The sequence below is a fragment of the Neoarius graeffei genome, chromosome 4, assembly GCF_027579695.1.
Source record: "Neoarius graeffei isolate fNeoGra1 chromosome 4, fNeoGra1.pri, whole genome shotgun sequence".
Classification (NCBI taxonomy): Eukaryota; Metazoa; Chordata; class Actinopteri; order Siluriformes; family Ariidae; genus Neoarius; species Neoarius graeffei.
In genome coordinates, this window is record NC_083572.1 from 10,835,116 (window position 1) to 10,855,574 (window position 20,459).

At 40.9% G+C, this 20,459-nt stretch overlaps 1 protein-coding gene across 1 annotated transcript in view; it reads right to left on the minus strand.

Moving 5' to 3' along the window:
* Positions 1-20,459, minus strand: part of cacna1ia (calcium voltage-gated channel subunit alpha1 Ia) — a 431,086-nt gene that overhangs the window by 48,598 nt on the left and 362,029 nt on the right. Inside the window, exons 28-31 of the mRNA XM_060918817.1 lie at positions 18,165-18,235; positions 12,388-12,466; positions 9,413-9,534; positions 8,773-9,240 (exon numbers count right to left, since the gene is read on the minus strand). Of these exons, the coding sequence (XP_060774800.1) occupies positions 8,773-9,240; positions 9,413-9,534; positions 12,388-12,466; positions 18,165-18,235 (740 nt within the window). The remainder of the gene's footprint in view (positions 1-8,772; positions 9,241-9,412; positions 9,535-12,387; positions 12,467-18,164; positions 18,236-20,459) is intronic.

Here is a 20,459-nt window from a genome sequence, read left to right on the forward strand (position 1 = left end):
AGCACAGGCTGCAAAACAAAAGCCTTAAATTATTTTACAATTACTTTTTTGTTTTAAATTCTGTCAGAAAAGACCTAAGTTGTAATCCAGAATGTTTTACAGCTGCATGAGCTGCAAAAATCATGTATATAATGCCAATTTTTTTTGTGGCACTATAATTTGCTACATGTATGCTAGTTATTGCAATATTATTGCAATGTTATTGCATTTATAATACATCATTGATATTCAGCCATAGTGGATTTTGTTCTTCAATAAAGTTATGTCTGTTTGCTGCATTGAATTGGTTCTTACTGCATTGATTTCAAGGTATTCCCTCCTGGGGTCCATACGGACCCCGCCTGGTAGTTTGTGTATGTAAAATTGGCTGGTAGGATGAAGGTTAAGTGTGTTCTTTATGCCTTGGGCCCTTTAGTGTATTGCTGTTATTAATACAAGATGTTCTGAACAAAACGTATCTGGTGATTTTGTCTTTATAAGCTTTAATTTTAAAGAAAAGTATTGGGGTCCAAACGGACCCCACATGGTAAGATTAAGGTGTAAAATAGCATGGTAGGATGAGGGTTAAAAGAGTTTGAGCATTTCTGACAACCATACACTGGGTTAAAGCACATCTCTGAGCATAACTTCAGAGCTCAGTCACACTAATCTGGCATTTTCCTTGCAGACATGAAAACTATGTCTGAGGCAGCAGAATTCGAGCCACTTAGGAACACTCATCCATGATTGAAAAATAGCTTCTTTGGCAAAACTTTTCAAACGTATTCTGAAAGTTCTTTCTCATATGCATTGTCATGCCTGGATCTGTATCTGCAACTCCTAAAGCAGATGTGGTTGAACTCCCATGATCTTCAGCGCATGACCTAATCACATGACCTCCAGTCAAGCACCTAAACATGCTTCGGTTCGGTAGCTGATTAGGAACAATTGCAATCAGACGACTAGTGATTAGTAACGATTAGCAATGACTGTAATCAGACGACTCCCTTTAAATAACCCAGACTGCCAAACACATTTTGTCAAGTCTTGCTGCAGCATGACATCTACGTATGAAGATTCCAAACCTTTATCTGCTTGTCTTGATTGGTCTTTTGGCCATTTGGCCATCGCCCGCTTCCTGTTTACAGATTTAGGGTTGTTTAATGTATTAAGTGTAAGAATCAGAAAAGCTGCAATCTGTCAGACCACTTCATGATACATCTGGTGTTCCAACCCTCCATCAGACAAGCTCCGCCGCAGTAATATAAACAGCAGTGATTCAGCAAATGTTATATCGCTGAAAAAGTGCATCATTTCTTTACTCTCAAAGCTGGCACATCGGGGGTTTTTTTCCCCCCAGTTTTATAATAAAAAACTCATTAAGCAAGAATTAAACTTTAACAGCCCCAAAACAAACACCCGCAATTCATTCAGGAACAGCTGCTTATGATGCTGGGTTGCAGCATCAGCAGTCAGACAGCAGACAGAAAGTCTCTCTTTTCATACTCAGTCCAACCTACTAATTATGCTGCTGTGGCAATGACAGACGAAGTCTTTGATATGAAACCATGCCATGGCTGGTAAAGTAGAACGACCAGAACTACCACTCACTGGAGGGTTTTCTTTTTTGTTTGCAAGATTCTGTCTAAATCTAGAGACTGTTCTGCATGAAAATCCCAGGAGATCAGTCATTTCTAAAATGCTCAAACCGGCTTGTCTGGCACCAACCACCATGCCATGGTCAAAGTCATCGAGATCACAACTTTTTCCTGCATATTGAGAATAAGAGTACTGGGCTGAGCATCAGGCAGCAGTGGTTCTTGGTACAAATCTACAACAACCAGATTAGATTACCTATGAGGCATGTAATGATGTATATACCGTAAATAATATTGGCTGGCTTTGAGTGGTATATCAGATATATTCCATTCAGCTAGCATGATATTGAACAAGTCGAAGATGAGTAGCTGAACGGTATATATCTGATATACCATGAAAAAAGCCAGCCAATATCTCATCTCATCTCATTATCTCTAGCCGCTTTATCCGGTTCTACAGGGTCGCAGGCAAGCTGGAGCCTATCCCAGCTGACTACGGGCGAGAGGCGAGGTACACCCTGGACAAGTCGCCAGGTCATCACAGGGCTGACACATAGACACAGACAACCATTCACACTCACATTCACACCTACGGTCAATTTAGAGTCACCAGTTAACCTAACCTGCATGTCTTTGGACTGTGGGGGAAACCGGAGCACCCGGAGGAAACCCACGCAGACATGGGGAGAACATGCAAACTCCACACAGAAAGGCCCTCGCCGGCCACGGGGCTCAAACCCGGACCTTCTTGCTGTGAGGTGACAGCGCTAACCACTACACCACCGTGCTGCCTATTATTACTATTATTATTAGTATTATTATACATTCAATGAAACAATTATAGATTTTACAAAAAGTTAAGAACAGGGGGGTAACTTACCAATACTGAATGCTGATTTTGATCGAATGTAATTCAATGTTCTGTCAATCCAATGTACTGTACAAAGTCAAAGTTCTAACAATAAAAATGGTACAAGTCCAAAAAGCCTGAACAACAACCCAACTTACATATAAGCTATATACAGGCTGACAGTTCAAGTTCAAAGTTACTTTTGGTCGTAGTTAATTGTTTCATTGCAGTTGTTCAAAACAAAAGGGCTTTGCTGAGTGAAGTCCACGAGTGAAGTCCTCTTGTAAAAGTCTCCGTCACGTTTCCTCACCTCCAAGTAGAACTTTGACAATATTTCCGCTATTGCGCTCTCTTCCAGTTTTTCGATGTCCGTTGGTATGTTTTTCTCTTGTACATATGCATGAAGAATATCCAGTGAAGTTTTGGAAGCCTTTCGGGTGTTAAGCGCATCTTTCTCTTTAAATCTTCTGCTTTTAACGAAGCAAACCTCGCGGCCATTTTTGTGTCCAAACTGTCAGAGTCACTCACTAGCACGGAAGTTTTACATCTCTGACGTGTCTCTTTTCCAGTTTTTCGATGGCCGTTGGTTTGTTTTTCTCTTGTAAATATGCATGAAGAATATATAATGAAGTTTTTTGTAGCCTTTTGGATGTTCAGCGCGTCTTTAGTTTCAGTTTATTTATTTAGTGCTTAAACTGAACACTGGATGAGCCCCGTCTTCTCTCTCTTCTGGCCAACAAAGAAATGATTGTGCACATGCGCAACAGAAAAGTTTTGTCCTTGGATCTTCGCGTGTGACGTCATGTTGTCGTGACGACGTGCAATATTATAACAATACTGCATGCTCATTCTCCATTGGGGAGAGTGGCATAATACATGGAGGATAAGTGATATGATAGCAATATTGCATGGCATCAGTAAACCCGCTAGAATGGAATAGAATACATGTTTTTATTCCATGGAAAAAGTGGCCCGTATGTATAATAATATGCAATAATAAATAGTGGATTATATTAGATTATCCCTCAGGCAAGTAATGATAGATGATGAAAGATACATCACAGTACAAATGTATTACTAATTTAATAATAATAATAAGGCGGCACGGTGGTGTAGTGGTTAGCGCTGTCGCCTCACAGCAAGAAGGTTCTGGGTTCGAGCCCCGTGGCCGGCGAGGGCCTTTCTGTGCGGAGTTTGCATGTTCTCCCCGTGTCCGCGTGGGTTTCCTCCGGGTGCTCCGGTTTCCCCCACAGTCCAAAGACATGCAGGTTAGGTTAACTGGTGACTCTAAATTGACCGTAGGTGTGAATGTGAGTGTGAATGGTTGTCTGTGTCTATGTGTCAGCCCTGTGATGACCTGGCGACTTGTCCAGGGTGTACCCCGCCTTTCGCCCGTAGTCAGCTGGGATAGGCTCCAGCTTGCCTGTGACCCTGTAGAACAGGATAAAGTGGCTAGAGATAATGAGATGAGATAATAATAATAATATAAGTCCAACTTATATAGCGCTTTTCTCACACCCAAGGTCACTTTACAATTACAAAAAAAATAATAAAAAATAAATAGTCCATGCACAGCTGCCACGACACCACCGGGCAACATCGCTCGGAACATCGTGCCATGGATCCACAAAGCGAGTACAGAAGCACCGCTGCACAGAGCGCTGCCCCAAACCGCCTGCCCAGCCACCATGACGCCATCGGGCAACATCACTCAGAAGACCGCGACAAGTACAGAAGCATCGCTGCACAGAGCGCTGGACAACCATGATGTTAAAAAGAGCAACGAGCTCACTGCAGTCCATAGCGAGGAGCAAAAGCATCACCCATGGCGGACCAAGGCTCAAAGGGAACCAACACCCAAAACTGGGTCCGGAGCTACACCACAACCGGGGGACAAAACATTCAAACAAAGAACAAACATTAAACTATACAAGCACAAAAAGAAAAAGCTCCGGTGAGAAGTGGCAGCCAAAATGCGCACAGCGTACTCTCAACCAGAAAAGGAAATTTAAAAAAAAATAATTAAACTGTGATAATGATTCTTCTTTAGTGTTCTCCCTGATGGCTTCAGCCATCAAAGTTTCTCGGGAAGAATTACAGTCGTGGTTTCCTGCTGCCTTCTACTGGATTATTATAGAGGTTTTCTCCTCTCAACCACTCACAGACATTCACACCTATGGACAATTTAGAGCCACCAATTAACCTAACTGCATGTCTTTGAACTGTGGGGGAAACCAGAGCATCTGGAGGAAACCCGTGCAGACACGAGGAGAACATGGAAACTCTACACAGAAAGACCCCCGTTGGCCACTGGGCTCGAACCCAGAACCTTCCTGCTGTGAGGTGACAGTGCTAACCACTACACCACCGTGCCGCCCTCATGATTATTACTCAGCTGGATAAGCTCTTAGTTTTTCCCAAGCTCTAAGTGCATTGTTTAAACAGCAGACAGACAGTGAGAATGCATATGACCTCATGGTAGGTAGAAGTAACACAGCTCTAATTCTGCAAAAACACATAAAAAACAGATCTCAGATCTGTTCATCAAGAAATCAGTGCCATCTTTTTTCCAGACTGCCCAAAGCAAAAGAAAAGAGAAGCACATGGTGGTAGTTGTTTTACGTTGAAGCCAGACTATATTCTTCATAAATGGTTATTAGGAAAAGGCTTATTTGTTACGAACATATTTGCTATAAAACTTGGGCATAAACTGTTTTTTGGGGATGTGTAGATCTTTAGAGTATCCATGCATTACAAGTATACTGTAGAAGCTCCAAGGACAAGTAGGGTTTCAGGATGAATCGGACACATCCTGAGGGTGAGAGGAATGAGATGAGATTATTCCTCCTGCTCTTATGCTTCTTGTCTGCTCATACAGAAAATGTCCATGAACAGAGAGCGAAGTGAAACTAGCTGCCATTCACTTGTTTATCATTCTAGTTCTCTTGATCTCGGGCGTGTTACTTCCTGCATTTCTTCTATTTCTTCTTTCATTCAATTTCTTTGACAATTCTCCATTTCAAGAGATCCCTCTTTAGACAAAATATCATCAGTCTTGATCTCAGCATATGCCCATATCTCAGACTCTTTCTCACGATTAACTCAAAGCTTATTTTCCACCCTAGCCTTGCAACCTGAATGATTTAAATGATGCTTTTTCATTCGCTTCATCTTCCTCACCTTTCATCTGCTCCTACCAGATTGCCGTTATAAATAGATGCTGACTGCAATCATGGCCCTGTGTCGATCGAGCGGGGATATTGGTCTTGTTGGTGCTGCGTTTTAAATTTCGCAATTGCTGCAGTCCACAGGTGCGATTGCAAGAGGCCGGTCTGTGCTATTCTTAGCGCAGCGCTATTAATAGAGCAAGTAGTGAGTCGAGACAACTATCTAGCTATGGTCCAAAACAAACACACACCTGAACACACAAATATCCATGACTCACACTTGAGGAAGAAGAGGTACCTTCAGATTGGGTGGGGTAGTATATGGTGGTTGTTCCAGAGAACTGAAACACCATTCCTTCATGTTATTTCAATGATCCATCTTGCCCCAAAAAGTTCACTAAGTCTTGGATAACCATATAGATTCCAACATTCAAAATTCTGAAGCTTGCGGCCAGAAAAGTGTACAATAAATACCAGACACCGAGAGTGCGATAGGTAAAGTGTCGGAGGTGGAGGTTTATAGATGTTAATATTATGTTGACAAAATATCGCTTTAGAAACGAAAATTTCAAAGGTGCCATTCAGATTTGGTATTAAAATCCATTTCAAGTGATCCAATCACAAGATGTTTGCATGTGTCATTTTCATTTTCTTAAATGTATCTTCAGCAATCACTCTGATCAGATTTTGGAAATAACTAGTTAAGTAGGTGAACAACTGATGTTGATGATAGAGGCAGGTCATAATGCAATCAATCATTTACTCTGCTATTCTGTTCTTCCCATTACTAATTTCTACAGTGTTCAATTAATTCAAATTTATTTTAAAAAATATTTTGGGGCGGCACGGTGGTGTAGTGGTTAGCGCTGTCACCTCACAGCAAGAAGGTCCGGGTTCGAGCCCCATGGCCGGCGAGGGCCTTTCTGTGCGGAGTTTGCATGTTCTCCCCGTGTCCGCGTGGGTTTCCTCCGGGTGCTCCGGTTTCCCCCACAGTCCAAAGACATGCAGGTTAGGTTAACTGGTGACTCTAAATTGACCGTAGGTGTGAATGGTTGTCTGTGTCTATGTGTCAGCCCTGTGATGACCTGGCGACTTGTCCAGGGTGTACCCCGCCTCTCGCCCGTAGTCAGCTGGGATAGGCTCCAGCTTGCCTGCGACCCTGTAGAACAGGATAAAGTGGCTAGAGATAATGAGATGAGATGAGAAATATTTTGAGGTTTAGATTAGATTATGTGAAGTGCCCGCTATGTACGTCCCTGTGAATTAGCTGTTATTATAAAAGCTGTAACACTTAACCTTGCAACAAGTAATACTGTCAGAGCTGCTCTAATAGAAAATTAATCAACACCTTGTGTCTATTTAGAGTTGAGAATCCAACAGCACGATGGTATAATGTGAAATATTCTATCCACAGTCACTGGATATGAGCAATCACATGCTCTGTTTCGCTGCTCTACTACTCGGATATCAGCTCATATACCGTGAGTAGAGAAAAACAAAATGGCGGAGCGTATTGCTGAACCAGTCGAAGATGAAATAAAAACTTTACTCAAAAACAACCTCCCCCCCCCAAAAAAAAAAAAAAAAAAAAAAATATATATATATATATATATATATATATATATATATATATATGTAAAAAAAGCAACAAAATATGGAATAAAAGTATTTCATGGGAAGAAGAGATCTTTTTTAGTTTTCAATAATTATTATTATCGCATTTTTTACAAATTGCTCCCGTCATTCCGCCAGTTTGTTTACGTTCTAAGCGGAAATGATTTCGCCAAATGTTTTGTATAAAAGTTTTTATTTATCGAATTTGCAGAAAATGAAAATAAAAATGCTCTCTTTCTCAAAATCCAGTGAATCTGGATAGAATAAAACAGTTATTCCACTCAATCTTGTCGTATCTATCAGCTCATGCACGACTCGATTTTGCGGACATCGAGTTAATGATTCTATCAACATTCACTGGATATGAGCAATCGCACGCTCTGATTGGCTACTCTACTACTAGGTTATCAGCTCATATACCGTGAGTAGAGAAAAACAAAATGGCAGCGCGTGTTGCTGAACCAATCAAGGATGAAATAAAAACTCGACTTGAAAATGAAACCCCAAAAAATACACAAAATAAAAAAAGCGCAACAAAATATGAAATATAAGTATTTGATGGTAAGAACATATTTTTATTTTTCAAGAATAATTATTATTATAGCATTTTTCAAAAATTGCGACTGTCATTTCACCGGTTTGTTTACATTCTTCATCTGTAATAAGCATTAAAATTTGTTGATTTTTTTTTTTGACTGGTTCAAAAGCTCAAAGAATTTCGAAAATTACATAACTGAAATGATTTTATTTATCGAATTTGAAAAAAAATGCTCCGTTTCTCAAAATCCATTGAATGTGAATAAAATAAAACAGTTATTCCACTCATACCCCTTTTCCACCAAATCAGTTCCAGGGCTGGTTCGGGGCCAGTGCTGGTGCTGGTTCACAACTCGTTCAACTTGCGAGCCAGCTGAGAACCAGTTTGCTTTTCCATAGCTCACGGTGCTAAGGGAAGACACGTCAGTTACGTCGCTGTATACGTCAGTTACGTCACTGTATACGTCAGTTACGTCGCTATGTTTGCATAAACCTTGGCGCGAATATTGAAGCAAAAACAACACGGAAGAAGCAGCAGCAGCAACAACAACAATAATAATAATAATGGATGACTTCACGTTTGTACAGCTGCTGCTTCTCATCGCTTAAAAATGGCGATCTTTCGCGGTCTTGTTATTGTTGTTGGTCTTAAGAACTCCGCCCCCCCCCCCCCCGCCGATGTAAGCGGTTCTTTCCTCTGGCCCAGCAGAGAGTTGGTGCTAGCCTGGAACCGTTTTTTCTGGCCCCAGAGCCAGTTCTTTGTCAGTGGAAACAGAAAACCCGGTTCCAAACTAAGCACTGGCCCCGAACCAGCCCTGGAACTGCTTTGGTGGAAAAGGGGCATCAATCTCATCGTACACAGCTTATAGCCGACTCGGTGCTATGCGCCTCATTGGCTATCAGCTCATGTACGACTCGATTTTGTGGAATAACTGTTAAATATATCATGTGATCAGAGTTTCCTTCAACATCGTTATTCGTGTGGGTTGAGCAACAGGGATACATGCAGCAGTACTGACTGGCTTACCTGCGCAGGTGAGTAGAGCTTCCTGTGGTTGTGTGATTCATGTCCTCCACTTGGAGGTGTGTACCCACTTTGGCTGGCATGCACGTGGGCCCCCACCATGGCTGCCTGTCTGCTTCCACACTCAAGACTTGGCCTGTCTCCTACACCTCCACCTCCACCTACTCCACCTCCACCACTTCCTCCACCTCCAGTTCCCATCCCGATGCCAGGCCCAGCAGCAGCTGCCAGCCCACCCAGGCAGCAGAGCCCTCCCTGAGCCAACTCGAGCTCGATTTCGGCGTCCATCTCCGCCTCCTCCTGCGCCTCTTTGTTCGAGTCGTCCAGGTGCTTCATTAGCACAGCAACTACCACATTGATGAGCACAAACTGGGCTGTCAGCACAAAACTCACAAAATACATGGGGGAGATGAACTGCAGACTGCCATTGCAGGAGTACGTTTCGTCTGATGGGCACTCACGTAAAGTGTCCTGGGAGGGAAAGAATAAGATTGGGAATAATTGAGTCATGAAGGCCTAGTCTACAGACTTATATTGTGCTAATAAACTTTGGATCCTATATGTTCTGGAAAAAAAAAACATACAGGATGAAATAACATTATGCAAATGCATTAAAAATAATAATAATAAGAATTTCTTTCACCTTCATTATCCCATTCCAGTTGTCACCAGTTGAGACCTGGAAGAGTGTCAGGAAGGCCATGCCAAAGTTCTCAAAGGTGGCGTGCCGACTCATCCCCTCACATGGGTAATCTGCATTGCACACTAAGATCAGGGATAGAACAAATAGAGGGATAAAGAAAGACTGAGAGCTTTTTTTTTAACAAAACCAATGTAATTTCTAGTAAATGTGAATTAAATAATTGTGCATTTAACAGTAATTCCACAAAATTGAGTCGTACATGAGCTGATAGCCGACGAGGCACGTAGCACCGAGTTGGCTATAAGCAGTGTATGACGAGATTGAGTGGAATAACTGTTTTATTCTATCCACATTCACTGGATTTTGAGAAACGGAACATTTTTATTTTTATTTTTTACAAATTCGATAAATACAAAACGTCCGACAAAATCATGTCCCCTTAGAACGTAAACAAACCAGTGAAATGACGGTCGTGATTTGTGAAAAATGCTAGAATAATAATAAATCTTGAAAAAAATAAATTCTGTAATGGATTTTTTGTATAGCCCTGTGTGTGTTAGGGGTTCATGAACCCAGTGCTATGTGCATACGTGTGTAGCGTGGAGGAAGAGGATAGTGATAATGGCGTCTGTCCTTGGAGACTAGCAAATATCAGGAAAGGATACCTAAAGGAAACATAAATGCTGACAAAGGACAATTCCTGGGGCGGCACGGTGGTGTAGTGGTTAGCGCTGTCGCCTCACAGCAAGAAGGTCCGGGTTCGAGCCCCGTGGCCGGCGAGGGCCTTTCTGTGTGGAGTTTGCATGTTCTCCCCGTGTCCGCGTGGGTTTCCTCCGGGTGCTCCGGTTTCCCCCACAGTCCAAAGACATGCAGGTTAGGTTAACTGGTGACTCTAAATTGACCGTAGGTGTGAATATGAGTGTGAATGGTTGTCTGTGTCTATGTGTCAGCCCTGTGATGACCTGGCGACTTGTCCAGGGTGTACCCCGCCTTTCGCCCGTAGTCAGCTGGGATTGGCTCCAGCTTGCCTGCGACCCTGTAGGACAGGATAAAGCGGCTAGAGATGATGAGATGAGATGAGGACAATTCCTTCTATGGTAAGAGTTTGAACCCTTGCTTTTGATTGGGTTATGGTTTTTCAAAGAAATGTTTCACAAGGATATAAAATGCTATCGTGAGGAAGGGGAGGCGCCCGCGCCTGGAACCGTTTCTTTGTTCTGCGTATCTTTTGCGTTGAGAAATCAACAATAAAGATTATTTTTCCCTGCTTGGCAGAGGTGGGGACAAAGTACCCAACTTCATTACTTAAGTCAGACGTTACTCTGATACAAGTGAAAGTTGTCCAGTCAAATTTTTACTCAAGTTAAAGTACTCAAGTACTTGCTTTTAAAAATACTTAAGTATTAAAAGTACATTCTCTGTTAACGCATCGTTGTATTATTGCCACAACGCTTACAAAACCTAATGCCGTTACTAAAGACAGAAATGTGAATTCACAAAATGAACGCATGCTGTGCCATCATGGTGGTTTAACATTAAGCTAGCTAGTCAGTGAAACTCCACCTGACATGCTAGCAAACTCTTTTCAAACTCAAAATCATATTGGGTAGCTAACGCTACTAGAAAAGACAGATTTCTACATTCTGTTTATTTGGCAAGATTATGCTGAAACATATGTCTGAAAGGACTTCGGATAAGTTAATGTTATTCATGTTGGCGTAACTCAGTTTTTACATGCTAAGTAAAAGTGTCCAAGTTAACTAGCTATGTGTTAGTGTTAGCCGTGGACAAGGCTACGGCAACTTGGCGGGCAAATCCATAGAAAATCATTTGACTAACCAGACTGCATAGCTATTGTAGCATTATCACTAGCTCTAAAAGCACAGACAACTTCGTTGCAAGTTTTCTCTTGGAATAAAACGTTTATATCCCTCAATATGCTTCCGCAGGTTGGACGGCGAGTTTTTGTAGGCTGTGATGTGGTTCGTTTTCGGCAAACAAAGCAAACATTTAAAACGAAATGAATCTTTAATCCTTTCAGAAAACTGAAACCTGGGTTCTAGGTATGGCCATGGGTGCGTTCATTCCCCAGAAGAACTGCCTCCTTAAATTCTGCCATCAACTGATCGTGTTCAAATAACACTGCTGAGAAATAATTGAACTTGATTTTATACAGTCTATGGATGTAACGTGACCCTAGTGATTCCTGATAGGGTGTCTCAGTGTCACCTGCAAAAAAAAAACAATCACGTTTTAGAAAAGAAAAGAAAAAACATCCACTTTCAAAGCTGCTTCATAGTAACGAGTAACGAGGACCTTGACAGAAATGTAGTGGAGTGAAAAGTACGATATTTGCCTTTCAAATGTAGAGAAGTTAAAGTCACAAGTTTCCAAAAAATAAAAAATACTCAAGTAAAGTACAGATATTCAAAAAGTGTAGTTAAGTACAGTACTCAAGGAAATGTACTTCGTTACTGTCCACCTCTGCTGCTTGGGTCCAAACGAGTGAGCGTTTTTCTTTTTTCCACCACACATTCTTACCATCAAATACTTTCATTCCATCTTTTGTTCCTTTATTTTTGTATTTTTTGGGGGTTTGTTTTCGAGTAGAGTTTTTATTTCGTCCTCGGTTGGTTCAGCAAAATGCTCCGCCATTTTGTTTTTCTCTACTCACAGTATCCGGGGATTAATAAAGTAATTCTGATATCCTAGTAGGAGAGTAGCCAATCAGAATGCGCGATTGCTCATATCCAGTGAATGTGGATAGAATAATTTGGAATGTATATGTCGATAGAAACTGTGCTGAAATACAGGGCCATTTCCAATCAGTCCAGTCACCACCAGACCTCAACTCTTTCAATACGGATCATCATAATGATCTTGTTAACGTAAATTCATTTACTCTAATTTAAACCATCATTAGCTGTCAGGCCAACAGCTTTGACATCTGCCATTGATATTAGGACACCATTTACCCAGTTCGCCGAATAGCTCTACGCCCAGAGCAGCATAGATGAAGAACAGCAGCATAAACAGCAGACCCAGATTCCCCACCTGCAAAACACACAGTCATTCAGCATGCCATTAGCTAATTACAGTAATCACAAGAGCTCAAGTCAATGTTACCTTGACTTTTAGAATAAACAAGATGTCAGCAAATAACTACTCATCTGAATCAAGCAAACAAATATCTGTTTTTTTCCCATTAAAAAGGCCAATACAGAATTGTAGATCTGTACTGTATGTAATACTGAGATAGAAACTCCCAAAGAAAACAATGCGTACAGGCTGCATTCGACACAGAAGAAGCTCAGCAAACAAATCTCATCAAACTGACAGTGAAATATGCACCGGGAGGAATAGGTTGTTGGTAGAACAAGATTGGCGATGAGACGAAGGCCGTGACTTATGTTCATGGTTAAGTCAGTTCCTACAAAAAATACAGGAAGCACATCTGGTCTAACAGGGGGCAGGGAAGGTAAGATACTTTTACAAAATACATCGATTTAACAAATTTAATAAGACTTTAAATAAAAAGTACTAATTTACTCGTGCCGACTGGGAAATTCTAAGTGTAGTTAATTAGTGTTTTGCAAGTAATTTGCAAAGAATAATGACGCGCCAAATAAAGAAAGAAAACTCCTTTGGTTGCATCAATTACCTCCACCAACTTTGTTGGAAGAGGTTATGTTTTCCCCTCCATTTGTTTGACTTAAAAAATAATGAATGGAATTTGATGAAATCTAGAGGAAAGGAGGACCATGGGCCAAGGAACAACTGACTCGAATTTGATCCAAATCCAGATATGTATGCGGATCCAGGATTTTTTTTTTTGTCTGTTCCCAATGTAACTCAAAAAGTAGTGAATGTAATTTGATGACATTTGGTGGAAAGGTGGATCATGGGCCAAGGAAGAAGTGACTAGATTTTTACGCAAATCTGCATATGTATGTGGATCCAGGATCCAGTGGTGCTTAAAAGTTTGTGAACCCTTTAGAATTTTCTATATTTCTGCATAAATATGACCTAAAACATCATCAGATTTTCACACAAGTCCTAAAAGTAGATGAAGAGAACCCAGTTAAACAAATTAGACAAAAATATTATACTTGATCATTCATTTATTGAGGAAAATGATCCAATATTACATATCTGTGAGAGTGGCAAAAGTATGTGAACCTCTAGGATGAGCAGTTAATTTGAAGGTGAAATTAGAGTCAGGTGTTTGCAATCAATGGGATGACAGTCAGGTGTGAGTGGGCACCCTGTTTTATTTAAAGAACAGGGATCTATCAAAGTCTGATCGTCACAACACATGCTTGTGGAAGTGTATCATGGCACAGACAAAGGAGATTTCTGAGGACCTCAGAAAAAGTGTTCTTGATGCTCATCAGGCTGGAAAAGGTTACAAAACCATCTCTAAAGAGTTTGGACTCCAACAATCCACAGTCAGACAGATTGTATACAAATGGAGGAAATTCAAGACCGTTGTTGCTCTCCCCAGGAGTGGTCAACCAACAAAGATCACTCCAAGAGCAAGGCGTGTAATAGTCGGCAAGGTCACAAAGACCCCAGGGTAACTTCTAAGCAACTGAAGGCCTCTCTCACATTGGCTAATGTTAATGTTCATGAGTCCACCATCAGGAGAACACTGAACAACAATGGTGTGCATGGCAGGGTTGCAAGGAGAAAGCCACTGGTCTCCAAAAATAACATTGCTGCTCATCTGCAGTTTGCTAAAGATCACATGGACAAGCCAGAAGGCTACTGGAAAAATGTTTTGTGGATGGATGAGACCAAAATAGAACTTTTTGGTTTAAATGAGAAGCATTATGTTTGGAGAAAGGAAAACACTGCATTCCAGCATAAGAACCTTATCCCATCTGTGAAACATGGTGGTGGTAGTATCATGGTTTGGGCCTGTGTTGCTGCATCTGGGCCAGGACGGCTTGACATCATTGATGTAACAATGAATTCTGAATTATATCAGCGAATTCTAAAAGAAAATATCAGGACATTTGTCCATGAACTAAATCTCAAGAGAAGGTGGGTCATGCAGCAAGACAACGACCCTAAGCACAAAAGTCGTTCTACCAAAGAATGGTTAAAGAAGAATAAAGTTAATGTTTTGGAATGGCCAAGTCAAAGTCCTGACCTTAATCCAATCAAAATGTTGCGGAAGGACCTGAAGCGAGCAGTTCATGTGAGGAAACCCACCAACATCCCAGAGTTGAAGCTGTTCTGTACGGAGGAACGGGCTAAAATTCCTCTAAGCCAGTGTGCAGGACTGATCAACAGTTACTGGAAACATTTAGTTGCAGTTGTTGCTGCACAAGGGGGTCACACCAGATACTGAAAGCAAAGGTTCACATACTTTTGCCATTCACAGATATGTAATATTGGTTCATTTTCCTCAATAAATAAACGACCAAAGATAATATTTTTGTCTCATTTGTTTAACTGGGTTCTTTTTATCTACTTTTAGGACTTGTGTGAAAATCTGATGATGTTTTAGGTCATATTTATGCAGAAATATAGAAAACTTGAAAGGCTTCACAGACTTTCAAGCACCACTGTACATATGTGGCTCCAGTATTTTTTGTCTCTTCCCAACGTAACTCAAAAATTAGTGAACAGAATTTGATGAAATTTGGAAGAAAGGTGGCTCATGGGCCAAGGAGCAATTCAATCCATTTTGATGCAGATGGGGATATGTATCTGGATCCAGGATCCAGATATGTATACAGATCCAGAATTTAATTTTTTTTGTTTTTCTCAATGTAACTCAAAAAGTAGTGGAGAGAATTTGATGAAATTTGGTGGAAAGGTGGACCATGGATGAAAGAACACTTCACTACATTTTGATGCAAATCCAGATATGAATGTAGATCTAGGATCCAGATCTGTATGTGGCTCCAGGACTTTTTGTCTGTTCCCAACATAACTCAAAAAGTAGTGAACGGATTTTGATTAAACTTGGTGGAAAGGTGGATCATGGCCCAAGGAACACTGCACTGTATTTTGATACAGATTAGGATATGTATCTGGATTCAGGATCCAGATATGTATGCAGATTCATCTTTTTTTTTTTTTTTTTGCTTTTCCCAATTTAACTCAAAAAGTAGTGGACGTAATATGATTAAATTTGGTGGAAAGATGGACCATGGGCGAAGGAATAGTTCACTCTATTTTGATCCAAATCTGGCTATGTATGTGGATCCAGATCTGTATGCGGCTCCAGGACTTTTTGTCTCTTCCCAATGTAACTCAAAAAGTGGTGAACGGATTTTGATGAAACTTGGTGGAAACGTGGGCCTTGGGCCAAGGAACAATTGAGTAGACTTTGATGCAAATCCAGATATGTATGTGGATCCAGATCTGTATGCAGCTCCAGAATTGTTTGTCTTTTCCCAACGTAACTCAAAAAGTAGTGAATGGAATTTGATGAAATTTGGGGACAAGGTGGACCATGGGTGAAGGAACACTTCACTAGTTTTTTTGATGCAAATCAGGATATGTATGTGGATCCAGGATCCAGATCTGTATGCGGCTCCAGGACTTTTTGTCTTTTCCCAGCGTAACTCAAAAAGTAGTGAACGAATTTTGATTAAATTTGGTGGAAAGGTGGGTCATAGCCCAAGGAACAATTGAATAGATTTTGATGCAAATCCAGATATGTATGTGGATCCAGCAACCACATATGTATGTAGATCGAGGATTTTTTTTTTCGTATTATTCTTGGTTCAAGTTGATAATATGTGGCTTGGCGGAGGTATGCACTCTAACATGTGCCTTTTCTAGTTAAGGCATGTAATCTCTGTATCACTTTCATGCTTGTAAATCACACTACAGGTGCTAATGATGGTGAAAATACTGAGCCCCTAATCATTTTAATTACCTGAGAGAATAAGCAAAGATCAACATTTCTTCGAAACAATGGAAATGAAAGTATAGATAAGCTATGTTTACTTTTCTTCAAATAAGTTAGATGGAGGAGAGCATCTCAGGAATATTAGATCGGCTAATTAGCCTTCAGAAGTTTACACTGCTGCATAAGCAATAAGCTCTGTGTGGGTGTGCTGTACTTGCTACAAAAACACTGCAAGATTATAAAACTTTCTCAACGACAGAACCCACTGAAAATCCACTTTACTTTCAGCAGTAAATTAAGTTTACTTTTGCTGTACTAGAAGGCAGATCATGTTTAATGAAGGTCAAAGATGTGCATGCCATTTTATAAATTGGTCCTCTCTGACGTTCCTCATACGGGGTGCCAGAAAGTGATTGATCTCCACAATTAACCTCTTTCTCTAAAGCGAAACTGTCCTTGTGGTATAGGAAGAGCATGAGACTGGAGAAGCATAGTGTAGGCTCAAGAGGAAAGTGATGGGATTCTGTTCGTGCAGTTATCAGCAGATTGAGCCACAGTGCTGTTGGATTCTTAAATCTGACTGATCACAAGGTGTTGATTTAATTTCTATCACTTGTGTGCTCTCCGTTGTCATGACAGTCAAATCAAAATGATTCAAATCACAGGGTTATCTTCATGTACTTGTTCTAATATTTTGATCTTTTTTATCATCATAACTTATTCACAGGGATTTGTCTGGAGGGCGCACCATATGATCCAAGTATAGTAATAAACACTTCAAAATGTGTTGTTAGTTCAGAAAGAAAGGCATATTATTGTTATTCTATCCACATTCACTGGATATGAGCAATCACGCGCTCCGATTGGCTCCTCTACTACGCGGCAATCAGCTCATATACCGTGAGTAGAGAAAAACAAAATGGTGGAGCATGTTGCTGAAACAACCAAGGATGAAATAAAAACTCTACTCGAAAAACAAAACCCCAGAAACCAACCAAATATGGAATGAAAGAATTTGATGGTTAGAACATATCTTTTTTTTTCAAGAATTCTTATTCTTGCTTTTTTCACAAATTGCTACTGTCGTTTCGCCGGTTTGTTTACATTCTAAGTGGAAATGATTTTATTGGACGTTTTGTACAAAGATTTTATTTATTGAATTTGCAAAAAAAAATTAAAATACTCCGTTTCTCAAAATCCAGTGAATGTGGTTAGAATAAAACAGTTATTCCACTCAATCATGTCGTACAGGTTGGCACGGTGGTGTAGTGGTTAGCGCTGTCGCCTCACAGCAAGAAGGTCCGGGTTCGAGCCCAGTGGCAGACGAGTGCCTTTCTGTGTGGAGTTTGCATGTTCTCCCCGTGTCTGTGTGGGTTTCCTCCGGGTGCTCCGGTTTCCCCCACAGTCCAAAGACATGCAGGTTAGGTTAACTAGTGGCTCTAAATTGACCGTAGGTGTGAATGTGAATGGTTGTTTGTCTCTATATGTCAGCCCTGCGATGCTTGTCCAGGGTGTACCTCGCCTCTCACCCATAGTCAGCTGGGATAGGCTCCAGCTTGCCCGGGACCCTACACAGGATAAGCGGTTATGGCAAATGGATGGATCTTTTCGTACGTGGCTCGTCAGTTATCAGCTCATGTATGACTTGATTTTGTGGAATAATTGTTAAATATGAAGGTTTCGGTCAGGAAACATTTATTTTACATTTATGCAAGGAATCTCCAGTGTCAAGAGTACATTTTCTACCATGGGCAAGTCTTCAAGACTGAGGACTTTCACTTTCTGCGTATGCATTTTTATTTATTTATTTATTTTTTGTCTTATTAACTACAAAGGAGAGGAATATTGAAAAAAGTTAACTTCAAAAAGAGATTCATTTACCTGAGGTAAAGCCTGAACTACCGTGTCTAGCAAAGCACGCATCCCAGTGGCCATCTTCAACAGTTTCAACACTATGAATAGAGGAAAGAATCAAAGTGAAAAAGGTGCCAGATACATACAATAGCTAATCAGAGCCATTTTTAATGGAGGTCCCAGTGGTCCCAACTGCAGCAGAAAGTAAAATATCAAGTGTCAGAATCTGAATCTGCAAAAGCATGTGGGCGCAGAGGAGCCCCATCTAAGCCCTTCGTGGATGTCTGCAAAGGCTATTAATTACCATCAGAGCCCACCTTTGGAACATCATAACCCACCAATCTGCCTTCTGAGGCAGCTACCTACGCATTTCCTCTTGATCACACACACAAACCCCCTTCCTCCCTGACAACCCCATGTGATAGACAGCCAGCAGTCAGCTTTCACAAAGAAAAAAAAAAAAATAAGACTTGCTTAGCACCAAAGTCTAGGACTATTTTGCCCTTTTCCCTATCGTCTTGCCATAATTACAGCAGGGTTTCTCTCAGGTCCTCACTAGGGTCAATGGATGTGCTCAGTGGAAGAGACCAATTAGGTGAGAAGGAGATACAACAAGAGAAAAAAGGAAAGAATGGAATGAAGGGTATTCAGGGCATGAAGGAAGGAAGGGAGAAAGAATGAGAAAAAAACCCAAAATAAGTCAAATAAGTAAGTAAGGAAGGAAGGAAGGAAAGCAATGCGAATTAAAATTCTAGGTACCAAATAACATACTTCCTCAATAACTTCAAACCTGTAAATGTTTCATAATGCATAGCCAGCTCTTTGGAAAATTCTACAAAAGTCGACATGGATAGCTGTTACACACAACATTTCATACAACCAGACTTGTAGTACTCGAGTCCGACTCGTGCCCTAATTTTAAGGACTTGTGACTTGACTTGGATTTACTGTAAGCACTGATGACTCGGACTTGTGCATAAACTCCATTCGGACTTGTAAATCGGAGACGAGGACGCTGATTTCTTTTCTTTTTTGTAACATGTCAGAATAATTTGGCATAAGATATTTATACTGACATTAATTTGTACAGTGCCTTGAAAAAGTATTCATACCCCTTGAACTTTTTCACATTTTTCCACCTTACAACCATAAACTTAAGAGTTTTTTTTATTGAGATTTTATGTGATAGACCAACACAGAGTAGCACATGATTGTGAAGTGAAACGAAAATGATAAATGGTCTTCAAAATTTTAAACAAATAAAAATCTGAAAAATGTGGTGTGCATTCGTATTCAGCCCCCTTGTGTCAATACTTTGTAGAGCCACCTTTTGCTGCAGTTACAGCTGCAAGTCTTTTGTGGTATGTCTCTACCAGCTTTGCACATCTAGACACTGAAATTTTTGCCCATTCTTCTTTGCAAAATAGCTCAAGCTCAGCCAGATTGGATGGAGAGCGTCTGTGAACAGCAATTTTCAAGTCTTGCCACAGATGCTCAATGGGATTTAGGTCTGGACTTTGACTGGGCCATTCTAACACATGGATATTCTTTGATCTAAACCATTCCATTGTAGCTCTGGCTGTATGTTTAGGGTCATTGTCTTGCTGGAAGGTGAATCTCCTTCCCAGTCAAGTCTTTTGCAGCCTCCAACAGGTTTTCTTCCAGAATTGCCCTGTATTTAGCTCCATCCATCTTCCCATCAACTCTGACCAGCTTCCCTGTCCCTGCTGAAGAAAAGTATCCCCATAGCATGATGCTGCCACCACCATGTTTCACAGTAGGGATGGTGTGTGCAGGGTGATGAGCAGTGTTAGTTTTCCACCACACATAGCGCTTTCCATTTAGGCCAAAAAGTTCAACTTTGGTCTCATTTGACCAAAGCACCTTCTTCCACATGTTTGCTGTGTCCCCTACATGGCTTCTGGCAAACTGCAAACGGGACTTCTTATGCCTGTCTTTCAACAATGGCTTTCTTCTTGCCACTCTTCCAAAAAGGCCAGATTTGTGGAGTGTATGACTTATAGTTGTCCTGTGCACAGATTCTCCCACCTGAGCTGTGGATTTCTGCAGCTCCCCCAGAGTGAACACGGGCCTCTTGGCTGCTTCTCTGACCAGTGCTCTCCTTGCTCGCTCTGTCAGTTTAGGTGGACGGCCATGTTTGCTAGGTTTGCAGTTGTGCCATGCTTTTTCGATTTTTGAATGATGGATTGAACAGTGCTTCTTGAGATGTTCAGAGCTTGGGATATTTTTTTTATAACCTAACCCTGCTTTAAACTTCTCCAGAACTTTATCCCTGACCTGTCTGGTGAGTTCGTTGGTCTT